The sequence below is a fragment of the Gossypium arboreum genome, chromosome 1 (genome assembly GCF_025698485.1).
Source record: "Gossypium arboreum isolate Shixiya-1 chromosome 1, ASM2569848v2, whole genome shotgun sequence".
Classification (NCBI taxonomy): Eukaryota; Viridiplantae; Streptophyta; class Magnoliopsida; order Malvales; family Malvaceae; genus Gossypium; species Gossypium arboreum.
The window spans coordinates 91659647-91675605 of NC_069070.1; the positions used below are offsets into that span (position 1 = coordinate 91659647).

General features: G+C 32.5%; 1 protein-coding gene across 7 annotated transcripts in view; it reads right to left on the reverse strand.

The window, feature by feature from the left end:
- LOC108482106 (MADS-box protein AGL24-like) overlaps positions 1–10856 on the reverse strand; it is a 32894-nt gene extending 22038 nt beyond the window's left edge. The window contains exons 1-7 of one of the 7 annotated variants that reach the window (XM_053029358.1): positions 10568–10856; positions 10424–10449; positions 9971–10158; positions 1859–1928; positions 1238–1299; positions 1064–1163; positions 939–980 (exon numbers count right to left, since the gene is read on the reverse strand). In XM_053029358.1, coding sequence (XP_052885318.1) covers positions 939–980; positions 1064–1163; positions 1238–1299; positions 1859–1928; positions 9971–10152 — 456 coding nt within the window. In that variant the 5' untranslated portion in view covers positions 10153–10158; positions 10424–10449; positions 10568–10856. Of the gene's footprint in view, positions 1–938; positions 981–1063; positions 1164–1237; positions 1300–1858; positions 1929–9970; positions 10159–10423 lie in introns of all 7 variants that reach the window. The other 6 variants (XM_053029353.1, XM_053029355.1, XM_053029351.1 and 3 more) reach the window with 6 other exon arrangements.
- Positions 10857–15959: the final 5103 nt, after the last annotated feature.

Here is a 15959-nt window from a genome sequence, read left to right on the forward strand (position 1 = left end):
TATGCCAAATGTACATCAAAAACTCCCCATAGTTGCAAACATTTACTAAAACCATGAACCTTATATCACAATCATCCTCTCCCTAACAAACAAATCGAACAAAAAAGCCACTGAACCTCCCAACTGCTACCGAAAGCTCAAAATCAAAACAATACCACCCCAAAAACAATTACTCTACTTGTCATCCACATCTCTAAATTCACGTCAAGAAAAAAATCCATTTCAACAATAATCACCTTTAAAACCTAGCTCATGATTCAACACTAAAAACCTTTCCCAATCCACTCGCATTCAAAGGTAAAAACATAGCAGAAATAAAATAGCACCACCACACCGTTACCCCGTCAAGCTTTACAACATCATCCCAAGCTTAAGGTTGTTGACACATGAAAAAAAATCTAGTTTGTTCTTCTACATAATTTAACTAGGTCTTCCTCTTCAGCAGTCTTATTGGTTCAGTTATCTTGATTTTTGAGACTTACTTATAGGCTTCTTGTTCATTGGTTGAAATGTTTTGATTTTGAATAATTTTTCCTCTATTATAAGAGATTTTCTAGGCTTTCTTGTGTACAAGAGACCATTCGTACCATCAATAATGTATTGCAACTTTTTATCATTTATTAGTTAATACCTCTATGCATGACTTCGAATAATGAACAAAAACCATATTCAGATCAACCTTCTTTGCATGGATCAAATGGCACTTGTTTTCTAAACATGCATATCGTGGCGAATACTCCTATAATTTTGCTGCTAATAAAGCTTTCCGAACAAAGAAAGATATTTCATGAAAAATATATGGCTATTAATGTTACAAAAAGTAAGGGGTAAGTTCGGGCATTTGTTTAACACAAGTATATTCATTTTTTTTATGTTTTTCTATATATTTGATCATACCAAGTATTTTAAGAAAAAAAAATCAAATCCATTGTACTAACCTCGATTTCAAGTGAAGAGATCTCATTCATAATACGTTCACCCTGAGAGAAAAAACAGAATATACAATATGTTATTACAATGGACAAAATTCAAGAATTTGCTTCGCCAATTAACATATATGAACCTTGGTCTTAAGAACTCGTGTGAGTCCTGATTCCAGCAGTTTCTCTAGTTGTTGCAATTCATCAATGTTCAATCCTTGAAGATCTTCTCCTCTCATTTGCCTATTATATATAAGTGACTATATTTATATGTCAAATTTCCTTCAACAACAGTCAACAAATAACTGATTACTAACCTCATTTGATGTGTTTTGTCAGCAACTTCCTTGCTCAAACTAATTTCATTAGTGCTTTCCAGCTGCAATTTAAAAGAAAACAGCAAACACCATAGAAAGCTATACATTCTCAATTTGCAAGACTTCAAATACCAAAAGTGGAATACGATAAGGAAAAACAGATTTTGCAAAGAGGGATTTTTTTTTTGGTCTTGTATAATTAGTGTATTAGTATTCACTTACACAATACATTCAAAAGGAGCTGTCCAAATAAATGCCTACCATTTACTTCCCAAAAGCTCAAATCCAAGTGAGCTCTTTAAGTGAACCACCCTTTGGTCATTAGGCCAAACACGGGAATTGAGAGAAAGAAGATTGGAAACCTAGAAGATGAGTGTTCTATATATGTATGATTAATGAAAGCAATTGCATTAATCTTCATGAAATATTCGAAGCCTCCAAAAGACACTCAGAAGGTATGACAAAAAAAATGGTTTAGGTGGTCACAAACAACTTATACATATGATATTGGCATGAATATGGTTAATCATGCAACATAAATATACTCAAATTTCTTTTCTCTATAACCCTATATCAACATTCAAATAGGTGTCAAAAACGGGCATGGACTTATTGAATTACCCGAAGCTCAAGAGTTGGTTGATCCAATTTGTTGGAATGCAGATTATACCTTCCCAGTATGTCCTTCATGCTTATAGAGAAAAAAGAACGGTGAAAATTAGTTAGACGAAAGTATTCTTCAGGTGAAAACCTGAAGCAAGCATCATAAATATGAAATAAACATATAAGCATTTATGAATTTAAGGATTTACGGATTTACGAATTTACGGATTTTCTACAAGCTTACTATTCAAATGTTGATGTTTGAGGACCCTTTGCAAGGCACTGTTGGCTGGTTGGTGATTTTCATTTCACTTGTTGACCTTCTCTAGGCTGGTATTGTCTTCTTATTTTTAATTTCCTCTGTGAGGAATATGGTTTTATAGAGTCTGATAGGATCTTTGTGTGATCATTTTGGTGTTTAATTGGCTTTTTAAGTGTCTAGTATGGTGATGTCCAATGTGAAATTATTCAAGAGAGCTTTTAATAAAACTGTTCTATTTTTTATTAACTAAAGAACTGAACTTAAATAGAGAAAAAGTAATAATCCTAATTGAGAAAATAATTTTTTTATTTTAACAAACAACTAAAACATAAGAGAAAATAATTCTCTGGAATATAAATAAAACTTATCTACCTATATAAGATTTATCTATTTAAATAAATTTAAAATATATACATATTTCAACACCCTCCTTCAAGTTCATACATATATATCAATCATGCCCAACTTGCTTATAAGAAAATCAAAGCTTGTATTAGAGAGCCTTTTGGTGTGTATGTTAACAATCTATTGTATTGAAAGAACAAACGGCATGCACACTTGGTCTTCTTCAATCTTCACCTTCATAAAGTGCCTATCAATCTCAATATGTTTAGTTCTATCATGCTGGACTAGGTTGTGAGCAATACTAATGGACAATAACAGCTTTACTATCACGATACAACTTCATTGGTGAAGTTATTAGTTTCCCTAACTCTTTTATAATTATTTTTAACCATATCATTTCACAAATTTCTTGAGCCATTAATCTAAATTCAACCTCTGTATTACTTCTTGCAACCCTTTATTTTTTTTGCTTCGCCAAGTCACAAAGTTTTCTCAAACAAATGTACAGTATCCTGATGTAGATCTTCCATCGGTTATTAAGCCTAACCAATCTACATCTATATAAGTTTCAATTCCTCTTTGTTCAGATTTCTTAAAGAATAAGTCATTTCTAGGTGAACTCTTCAAGTATCTTAAAAACCGAAACACTGTTTCTTCATATTCCTCCATTGGGGAGTGCATAATTTGACTCACTAAACTCACTGCAGAAGCTATGTTTAGCCTTGTATGTGATAAATAAATTAACTTACCAACTAATCTTTGGTACTACCCTTTATCAAATAATTGATCTTTATTATCGAATTTTACATTTGAATCAATTAGTGTGTCAACTGGATGACAACTCCTTATCCCAAACTCTTTTAAAAAATCAATCACATTTTTTTAAAAAAAAAGAACAATACCTTACTTTGACGGAGCAACTTCCATTCCAAGAAAATATTTCAAAGGACCCAAGTCTTTGATCTCAAACTCCAATGCTAGATGCTCCTTGAGACACATTATTTCAACCACATCATCTCTTGTAAGAATGATTTCATCAACATAAATTATAATTGTTATTCTACCTTTTTGTGAATGTCAATAGAACATTGTGTGATCAGCTTGCCCTTGTGAATAACCTTGTTTTTTAACAACTTGAGTGAACCGTGAACCGTTCAAACCAAGCTCGAAGGGACTACTTTAGACCATACAAAGATTTCTTGCGTTCACATACTTAAGTTCCAAATTTTCTTCAAAACTTAGAAAAGGATTCATGTAAACTTTTTCTTCAAGTTTCTCATTTAAGAAAGCATTCTTTACATCTAATTGCTGTAAAAACCAATCAAGATTAACAACAATTGATAAACAAATTCTAACGAAATTTAATTTGGCTAACAGAGCAAATGTTTCAAGATAATCTATCTCGTATGTTTAAGTGTACCTTGTAGCCACCAACCGAGCTTTGTATCTATCTAAAAATCCATCTGGTTTGAATTTAGTTGTGAACACTCGTTTACAACCCACTATTTTTTCCCATATGGATAATTCCATTATTTCCCATGTACTTTTTTTAAGAGCACGCATCTCTAAAATAACCTCTTTCCACTCAAGAACTTGTAAAGCATCTTTCACATTTTTAGATATTTTCACAGTATCGAGACACAAAATAAAGGCTAAGAATGTCGAAGATAAGACTTTATAGAAAACAAAGTTAGACATGAGATTTGACAATATTTCTAACTCTTTTTCTTTTAGTAAATGGAATATCTAAATTAGAAAATTCATTTGCTAGATTATGAGCTTTACCTGAACTTTTGAAAAGCTCTTGCAAATCGAATTCTTGATGATGAATCTAATGAATTCTACTTTCTTGATTTCAATTTCTTATTAAATAAACAATTAACTCCTTTGTTTGTTCTTTATTCTCATGATCAAACTCTACACCTTCATACTCCTTTTTATTAACATTAACATCATTAATTTCTGTGTTAATCATAAATTCACCTTCCCCATTATTAGAATCCCTACGTTGTATATTCCTAATCTTTTCTTAATTAATTATAGAATCCTCCTTACTATAATTCTCTCCCTAAAGATTAGAATCAAAATAAGATTGTGTTTTAACAAATGTGACACCCATGGTAACAATAATCTTCCTATCAATTGGATCATAACATTTATAACCCTTTTTATTAGAAACATACCGAACAAAGACACATTTTTTTGCTCTAAGATCTAATTTACCCTGGTTATGAAGATGAACAAAAACACTACACCTAAAAACTCAGAAGGATAAATATGTGATCAATTTAGAGTTAGAAAAGTCATCTTTAAAGAGACAAAAAGGAGTTCTATAATTTAGAGTTTTACTATGCATTCTATTAATAAGATATGTAGTTGTTACCAAGGCTTAACCCCAAAGATAATGTGATATCTATCTAGTGAACATCAAAACTCTAGCTACTTCTAAAAGATGTCAATTTTTTCTTTTTGCAATCTCATTTTGTTGTGTATTTGTACGAGAACTTTGGTGGACTATGCCATGTTCAGTTAAGAAAACACCTAATTGGTCACTAAAAATTTTCCCACCTGTCACTCCCTAAAAATTTTATTTTCACACCAAATTATGTTTCGCCATAGTATAAAAAGATTAAAACACATTTTTAACTTCAAATTTATCCTTTAATAAAAACACCCAACAAATACGAATATGATCAATAAATGTGACAAACCAACGTTTTCCTGAAAAAATTAAGACTCTTGAAGGTCTGTAAACATCACTATGAATTAATGAAAAAAGATTGGATGCTTTATTATTTTGAAATGGAAAGGATTATCGATGATGTTTAGCCAATTCGCAAAATTCACAAAGATATAGACTTTTACTTTTTAATAGATTAAGTAACAAATATCTTAAATAGTAAAAATTAATGTCTAAGCCTATAATGTCAAATCATAACCTTATCAAAATCAGAAATAAAATTTAAACATAAAATAGTTGTTGGTTGACTTAAATGGTCGTCATCAAAAAAGTAAATTCCACCAAATCTTTTAGTATTGCCAGTCATCCTCCTTGAAATCATGTCTTGAAATTTTACACATAGATGAGTAAATATAACATGACAATTCAAGGATTGGGATAATTTACTGACTGATATGAGATTACAAGCTAGATTTGGCAATGTAAAATATCATGTAAAACTAAGGAAGACGAAATTTTAACAATGCCTTTCCTGACTATTGTTGAGAACGACCCAACTACTACTTTGATCTTTTTGTTTACTGCACAAAGTGTATAAGTTCGAAAAAAAAATTACTAGTCATGTGATCACTAACTCTAAAATCAACGATCCACGTGTTTGTTTTACAAGATTTAACACTGAAAAAACGAAAAAATCAATACCTGATTAGGCAAAAGAAGAAGGAGTATTAGATGAGTTAAGAATAGAAAAATACATTCGAAACTATTGTCATTGAAAAATACAACCATTGCCACTCTTTTTTCTTCCATTCATCGGTTTCACATGGAGCTTCCAACACATTTCTCAAGTGTGCCAATATTTTTTTTGTAGTGATCGCACCAAGACTTTTTTTTTTTTGCTATCATTATTTTTAATAGTGACGAGCAGAATTATCATCATTAACTTCAAACCTTAGTCTTAACATTACTTTTCTCTTTGTCTCCTCTCTTCTAACTTAGAAAAAATATCACAAAGTTTTGGAAGCGATTTTTTCTCTAAGATCCGAGATCTCACTTTATCAAATTCTTTATTTAAACCAGCCAGAAATAAACTTGTTCATTCTCTTCTTTTTTTCATGGCTTTTACACCATCTTTAAGACACTCACATTCATCATTATAACACTAATTCAACTCTTGCCAAAAAGACATTATCTCATTATAATGAAAAAAAACTTCATTTTTCCCTTACCTAGCTTTCTAAAGTTTTATTTTTAACTCAAAGATCAATGAAACATTTTCTAAGTCTAAATAGGTGTCGTTCACAACATCCCAAACATATTTAGCAGTCAAGAGAAAAAAAGTTTACCTACCACGCAATTATTATATAATTTTCTAACCTCTACTTACTCATCTTTAGATCGCCCACCTATAGTTGCTTGACTTCTCCAATTAAATGACCTAGCTTGCCATTCTCATCAATTGCTAATTTTATATAGTGCAATCATTCTAAGATAATTTTTACCGTGAGATGTCATCTGAAAAAAAGGTTAGATGACTCTGTCCCTTGAGTCACTGTACTCTCGGTTGTTGTTTCAATGGTAAAACTTTTTTTCTCTGTTTGTTTGCTAGATCTCTTATCTCCAATGAAGGTAATGTTACTAGAAATTTAACTTAACTTAGATGCCATGAAAGTTTTCAATAAAGCTTCTAATAAAAGTGATATATTCTTATTAATTAAAGAACTAAAATTAAATAGAAAAAGAGTCTTAATCCTAATTAAGAAAATAATTCTCTTATTCTAATAAGCTTCTAATAAAAGTGATATATCTTTTATTAATTAAAGAACCGAACTTAAATAGAGAAAAGAGTATTAATCCTAAATGAGAAAATAATTCCTTATTCTAATAAACTACTAAAATATAAAGAAAATATTTCTCTTATTCTAATAAACTACAAAAGATAAAATATAATATTCTTAAAATATGAATAAAATTTATCTACCTAAATAAAATTTATCTACCTAAATAAATTTAAAATATATATATTTCAACACAATTTCTGTTATTTTGGTTCGGTGCTTTTATTTTTGGGTGCTTTTTCTTCGGAAATTTTGGAGCTTTGGTGATGAGATTTTATAGCTCATTGTCTCACTAGCACTATGCTAGCTTTGTAACCTTTTTGGTTCTTAAAAAATTTATTGGCTTAGCAAAAAAATAAATATGAAATAAACAACGGGCCAAAAAAAAAAAATTAAAACAAGGAACGGTTTAAAATTATTTCTTCAGCAAAACTTCCTGTGAGGAATTCACCAGAAATGAAAAGAGTTTAAGGTAAAAGATGCCTGCTATTACTACTGCGAGCGGTAACATTGAACTCGAATTGGCAATCAGAGTCCAAAGCATACAGGAAATCCATAGATGCTTGCGGCAAAGCCTAAACATTTACTGCTACTATCGATGAGCCAACTAGCTTCTTCTTTTTTTCTCAATAAATAAGGGATTTTTTTTAATACAAGGAACCAGAAAGTTTCCCCAAAATCAAAGTTCTTTCCTTTATATGACATGATAATATATGACCAAAAGGAGCGAGCAACAACAGGGTCCATGAGCATGAAGCAGCACAAATACATGAAAAGATCTAGCAGAGAGTAAAAGTAAGCTACTGCACGAGAAATTAGATTGTATTTTGCACTTTTTATTTAAAAAATAATAAATTAATTTTTATATGTTAAATTAAAAAATAAATTAATCTTTAATATTAAAAATTTTATCCATTTCTACTATTAGATACTGACATGACGAATAAAATAACCAAACAATTATACATGAATTAATTTACTTTTTTAATAAAATAAATAAATTACAATCTAACTTCTAAAGTTCTTCAGTCTTTTTATTTGTAACAGGTGTGTAAAAATACAAAACAAAACATAATTGAACCGCAACAGAAGTGAATACAAAACACAGCAGAACAAACAAGAGAGCAACTAGCTATTTAGTAATAGAAAAAATTAGTTGATATTGGATCTCAAACATGAATCCATTTTGTACATTTAACATTCAAACTCGAATGTTAAAAGAATGATTCCGGCATGTATTTATGCTCGAATGTTACGTTCAATTTCTATTTAAGTTTTTCCATTTTGAGATTTTCAAAAATTAAACTCTTTACTTTAAAACTGAAATAAAAGAAAAAGCAATAAACTATTATGCACCTATTTATAGGAAAGGGAAAGAGTTTTTTGTTTATTTTGAAGATATTTTATTTTTATAAGAGTTATTATTAATTTTTTAATTTTAAATTTAAATTTGTATTAATTATTGTTTTTAAATTTAACTATTGTAATATATGTAATAAATACTTTTTACTTATCTTATTATAATATACTAATAACCAAAAGAAGCATTAGTATATAATATTCACTTAAAAGGAATAGAGATAGATAACTAAATACTATTTAATTAATATTCTAAACCCATAAATTCAAAAATGAAGTTTTCAATATTCAAAAAATAAATTGAGTACTCAAATATGCAATATTAACAAACAAGTGTATTTTCTTTTTGGCCAAGTCAAATAATTTATTGAAAACCAAAAGATTTCAGTACTAGCTACAACCTATTAAAGCAAAACATAGCATTTTGCAAGCTCTAATATCAACATTATCTAAAAGAAAAGTCTCAACTAAAACCCATTCCAGCCCCACTAAAAATACACAAGAAGGGCAACCAAAAATTAGCATTTTCAAGATTTGTCCCCTGAACTGATATCATTAGACTTTTACGAACTCAACCTTTTTTAGACATTAACCGGATAAATGGGTTCTTATTTGTAGAATTTATTCGCAATATAAGCTTTAAACATTGTCAACTAACTTTTAGTTTAGTCTTAGTTAAGGTCTAAAGTTTAAGCTTGGACACTTAAGTTCCTCCCCGATTTAATATATAATTTCGCGATAGAACTGGATTTTGGAAAATATATAGAATATTCTGTAAGTAATGCAAGAAACTAGACCTAATGCAAAAACTTGTATGCTTGCTTACCAATATATGCTCTTTGCATAACATTGATTAGAAACAGTTTGGAAAATGAGTCGGGATACATTGAAATCAAAGGTAAGATCTGATAACATATGAGGATTAATATATTGTAAAACATCCAACGCAACTAACTTTGGGAGATTAAACCTCACCCCCATATTTTAATATATATTGAAACGAATATTTAATAAAAAAATAAACATAAAAATCCAAACAAAATATAAATATAATATAATAATAATAAGTTTGTGGGTAAATTTAAAATGGATATAATCTTTAGCTAAATGTGTCGGTAAAGATTCTCAACATATACCATGGAAAAACAAAGATCTCATACCCCAATAAATCAGTAACCGAAGGGCATAGGAAGATCAAATGCAAAATGCCCAAATTTATCCAACACTTATGAACTAAAACCAATCGATTAATGAATAAAGCCAGGAAAATTTAAATCAAAAAGACATCGAGAATTTTTTTTAATTATAAAAAGAAATATTGGTATCTTTTTAGAGAGAGAGAGTGTGTGGCTATTTTATGCAAAAGATATCAGTATAGTAGTATAGCCTCCACGATCTATGGAATCTGAACAAAAACAAAGATCATGTTACCAGGTTTGTTTAAGACTTAGCTTTTTTTTTTTTATTCTTTTTCATTAAAGGCTTAATTTTTGTTTTGGAAGATCTGTCACAGGATCTAAACCGGACATGGCAACGGAAGCTTACTACAAGTTCCCTTTGCTCTCTCTCCATCTATAACTATGATATAAGTAGACAGAAAGTAAAAGAAGAGAAAGAGTATTATTGGAAGTTGATGGAAAATATACCTGGAGGTAGCAAACTCAAAGAGCTTTCCAGTAGCTGAGAAAATAATGAGAGCAAACTCAGCGTCACAAAGAACTGAAAGCTCTTCAGCTTTCTTGAAAAGCCCTCGCCTTCTTTTAGAGAAAGTCACTTGCCTAGCCGTCAAGTTGTCGATCTTCTTGATCTTGATCTTCTCCCTGGCCATTTCTACCTTAAAAATAACAATATAAAAAAAACTCCTCTCAGAGGAAAAAAAATAGTAACAATAATACATAAAATGACTTAAAAACAAGAGGGAAAAAGTGGGTTTTCTTGACTTTTTGTGCCAAGTTCATTTGAGGAAATTTTAAGCTGAAGCCCTAGCGAAAGACCCCATGTTTCAGATCCAGGTTTCTAAAAGAAGAAAGAAACTGACAGAACTAAAAACTCAGACATAAAAGGAGTAGGATTGGTGGGTTTACTTTCATTAAATTTACCTTATTGAGATATATTTGTTCAGGAGCTGGAGTTAGGTCCGGTGACAGAAATCAAAAGCCTCCCAAATACAGAGGTTTAAACTGAAAAACCATAAAAGAGAGAGAAAAAAGAAAGGCAAAAGCCCTTTGGTTTGGGACTGTTACCTGACTCAAGAAAGGAAAGGTTTCCTCTTCGACCTTGCTTTTTAGAACTACATATAAAGAGAAGCTTTCTATATTTTATCTTCAGTCTTCGGACATTTTGTTTTTGGAAATTAAGTCACACTCCGTTTTATTTTCCTTTTTGTATGCAGAGAAAGGAATAGCCAAAATCAGCTCTGATCACCAATAATAGCAGATTTGATCAAACCAAACAAAGTAACTACATTTAACTCCTTTTCTTTATTCTATTTCACTTTTTTTTCTAATAAAATAATCCTTATTTTGGGGATTTTTTTGTGGACGATGGCTTTCCGTACAATGGATAGTAAACGACTGTCATTGGCCAAAAACCCAAGATATTAACCCCACTTTTACTTTGGCTTCCCCTCTACGGCCACATCATCGCGTCACTTCCATCAATCAACCGACCGCGATAGCTCCAGAATTCCTTTCTTTCTTTATCACTTCCTACTTTCCAATTATGATTTTTCTCTTATATTTGTATATCACTCCCTACCTCCCTTTCTGGGTAATTTAGTGAAAAACGCCATTTCTAAAATTATTTATAAAAATAGACTAATTTTTTAATTATTTATTAGAAAAGTTAAAATTTTTTAAAAGTACGTCTACGTTAGCGCAAAGTCAAGAGATATGTCAGTAAAACGTATTATTAAGAAAGCGTTTTATCCACGTCAGCACAAAGTACTTCTTTGAAGGCGTGTTTTATGCTGACGTAGATAAAATACTCCCCTAAGAACGCGTTTTGCCTTGTTCCAACGGTCACTTAACTGCTTGACCTCCAACGATCAAAAAAATATATATAAAATGTCCCCTTTCATTTTTTCACCCAAAAGTCCTCTCATAATTTTTTCTAAATTTTCTCCAAATTCTCTCAAATTTTTATCATATTTTCTCAAAGCTCTCTTTAATTTTTGCAAAAAAGCTCTATTTAAATTTTTTTGAATTAATTTTTTTAATTAAAAAATATTTTATCGTGTTAGTAATGGCCGGAGAATTAATTCATCTCGATAATAAATATATCTCCGTCGATCAAATGACAATGGTAAGTGATAATTTTAATTAATTTTTCAATACTATTTGATTTTTTTTTTATTTATGCAATTTTAATTAATTTTTATTTAATAATTTTTTATAACTCGTTGATTTTAGAGTAGCTGGTAAATTTAGTTGGGGGTTTGCCGTGTTAGCAACATTGTACCAGGAGATGTGCGAAGCGACACGACCGAATAAAGTAAAAATCAGAGGTTGCCTATCACTACTATAATCATGGGCACGGTTTCGCTTTCCATTTTTACGTCCTCGAGTAAACCACCCATATACATTCCCACTAATAACGAGATAAATTTTATATTAGATTTTACAATTATTACATAGATTTATAATATAATTGTATGCTAAAAATTTATTTAATTAGGTGGAACCATTCGACAAGTTATGTTGGAATACCCACCTTTCTTAAAAATATACGACTTTTATTAGACCAACGATCAGAAGCACAAGTAAGTATTAAATAAAATATATATACATAATAAAATAGTCGTTTTGTATTTAGTATTTAGTATTATATATATAACTAATATTTTTATCATGTTCATATAATTTCAATGGACACTATACGAGGATCCGACAATTCGGGCAGTAATTTTGGATGAATTTTTTTAAAATCTGAACATTTGCCATGTGAAGGTCCCATTGGTCAATTATGCTATCATGGAGATGCACTAGTCAGATAAAGTATTGCGGCAATTTGAATTTCGACATGAGCACAAAATCGACTTACGGCTATTGAATACGGATTGGCCAAGATACTAGTCAGAATATATCGAAATGTGGGAAAATCGGTATGATTATATACCTAGTAGGGAACCGATCATCGTTCCTGAGTTAGCGTGCGTGCTAGAATACATGTCATGATTTAGAATCCATGGCAAGCCATATTTATTGTCGGAATAGAAGAGGCGACGGCAAATTCGTGTCCAAAGGGAACAACGGGACCCTTTAAATCCAAGAAGAAGGGATGATCACGCGAGCCCATCAATAGCGTCCACACAATCACCGGGCCCATTAACAGCATCCACACAGTCACCGTGCCCAACACTTCAACCGACGACACCCATATCACAGCCTTTTCAGATTATGCCAGGTGCGTATCCTAACCCTTATATGTTTCCTTTTCCCAGTCCTATGGCAGGTTGGAATGTATGGTCCGGTTCATCTCTGTTCTCGATTACTCTGAGTCAACTGCCGATCAATAGGCCATCATCGTATGAGGGATCACACGAGGCGCCGTCGGGGAGCCATTCTTTTTACCAATCTCCACCGCCTTATGGGATTCAAACACCTCCGCCATGGGTGATGCAAACACCTCCGCAATTATTATTCTATTAAGGTGTGTTATCCTTCCAACACCCATAATCAGATCCCTTGCCAGATGAACCACAATTCCCTCCGGAAGCTGAACTAAGGAGGAATCCAGCACATAACCGACGATGACCCCCATGTGGCACTGATTCCGACTGGCACCAACATTGATTTTTTTTAATATATTTGTACAAAGTTTTTTATATTGTCTCATTTAATAAAATAAAAGTTGTTTTTAATATTTTAATTGTAATTTACTTTTTATAATTTTAATAAATAAATGTTCTTTTGGATAAGGTAATATTTTTAATATTTTTAATAAAATATAAATAATGCAACATAATTTTATTATAACAACTATCAACTATTCCGATTTAGACATGATCGAGTTGTATGGCTTGGGTTCCTATACCATCCGCACAACTTTTGTTGGTTTGTTGTTTCTCAGATATCCATATTGTTACGTATTCTAGTCGAGTAAGGTCGACCATTTGGTTTGAGACGTAATTCTCTATCTGGTAATAGCTTAAATGGAGCAAGCAATACAAACGATCACTTACGTTCATCTAGGATCGGTGGGAATACGTATCACTACATGTTGTACATGTATTCTATTTTGTACACTTCGTCGACATAGCTCATGGGATCCAGACGAAGATTCTGACAAGCTGCAATTACATGAGCGTATGGATAACGTAGTGCGTCAAACGTCCCACAGTTGCAGGTCCTATTTCTCAAGTGTACACGATATTGCCTGCCAGTAATACCTTGGTTTGGTCTGTCAAACTCCGTTACACAAAATCATAGGTTGTCGCGATCGAGACATACTGTGTGCATGGTGTTAACCCGTGCCTTCGCCTTGTTAATTTCTTACAATACCTTAGCGCACCATACATGGCCTCCCTGTATTTGGCCTTGATAACTCGCAGCTCACTTTGAAAATAATGTCGCTAAATGAAAATATGTCTCTCGCACAACTGATGTTATTGGCAAATGACGCGTTCCTTTTAAAAACATAATTTATGCATTCAGCCAGGTTTGAGGTCATATGACCATATCGTAGGCCGCCGTCGTATGCTTGTGTCCACTGTTCGAAAAGTATATTACAAAGGTAGTCTGTGCCTTCTTCATTAACTGAACGTAAAACTGCCAACATATCATGAAAACGATCCTTACTTATTTCATACCCTGCCAATATTAATTGATAGTGAAAATTACATACCACTCTTCCATTTAGAATAAATTGAATATTATAAACAAAATTATATTAATAGAGTTTAAACACCCATGTTGATCACTTACTGTCATTCAGTTGTAGATCGATATTTCCTGTAGTAGTTAGACGCAACGTGCCTTAGGCAATACCGATGGTGTGTGCGATGCCATTGGCTTCCATGTCGCTCAATTGCAGCTAGTATTCCAGTACCCTGATATGATATAATGCAGATATCAGGTTGGGGGTAGACATGCCTCATTAACCTAGAAAGAAGAAATCTCAATCATCAGCTGACCCTCCCAGTGTTGTTGCAAATGCAATTGGAATAATTCTCTCACTGTCATCTTGTGCCACAGCTAGCAATAGCCGATGGGTATATCTACCATACATAGAGGTACCGTCAATTTGTACCAATGACTTACAGTATAGAAATGCGTCCTGGCATTGCTTAAAGCTCTAGAACAGACACTTGAACACTTGGCATCCACGGAAAATCGGTCGTTGTAGTACGCAGGTGTCGTTTCAAGGTTTGTTATGCAACCTAGGACATATCTCTCCAGCACCTGGCACCACTGCCACACTTCATTATATGAAGCATCCCACTTACTATGCATCTTTTCCAATGCTTTTTGCTTAGTTATTCAAACTTTTCGGTGAGAGGGCGTGTACCTCAATTGGCTATGAATATTGGAAATTAAAACCGACACTGAAATTTTGGGATCTGCCTTTATCATCGGTAGTATTAAGCTAACTAACATATTTGAATCCATCTTGGGATGATCTTGTGAAACACCTGTCAACGAAGTACGTTAAATAATGCAACATTACATAATCATAGTATTATTCAAAAACCCTAAACACCTAGTGATACTGTACCACCAACACATGTATGTGGACCTTTATACTTTTTTATCTCCCACAAGCCTGTCATTTTCTTCAACAAGGTCATAATTTTTCATGAACATGTACCGTCTTGCACTGCACATTTGGCCTCAAACTTATTGGATTTGGATTTAACCACGTTGTAGTTAACTCCGTTCATGATGCAATATTGTTTCAATGTACCAAAAAATTTATCCTTATTGGAAAACTCCATACTAACTTCCAATTCAATCGAATCCAATGACGAACTTGTACTGTCATGCCTTCTGTGCGGTAGATCTGAAAACTCCAACGCATCATCTTAAGATAGATCGACATTATACATGTGGGCTGGAGGCGAGTACGCCCTGAATCGCGAATCTTCTTCTTCTTCATCTGAATCTCCTTCAACATTTTTAGGTATGGTTGGAATAGTTTTGATTCAGAAAATAATACAACTTCTGCACCATCAGGGTCAGGCTCTTGAGGTGGATCCACATCAGACTTATCATTCGACCCACTATCATCTGCACCGAACGAGGTCCCATTGCCGGTAGATGTCGTAGGGAATACATCATCCTTTCTTGTGGACGTTTCATAACGTCCCCAATCAGATGTGGATTGTCAACCACTAGAAGTTGATGTCATTCCCTAGTACATATTTCCAGTATCAAACATCGACCCACCGAGATGCATGTCTCACCCACCAACGGAGTGTCGTGCAGGGGTTGTGTATTCCATACTGCTACCAAACACGGGCGCTTCCATGTTTTGCTACCCACTAACGGGGTGTCGAGCATGGGTTTTGTATTCCTCTCGAGCAGCAGTAGATGTTGAAGTCACAAATGCATCATTTAGTAATGAAAATTGTACATATAACTCAAGATAGAGTGATCCACTAACAATATGAGTCTGCACCATTGCCTCTAAGCTACG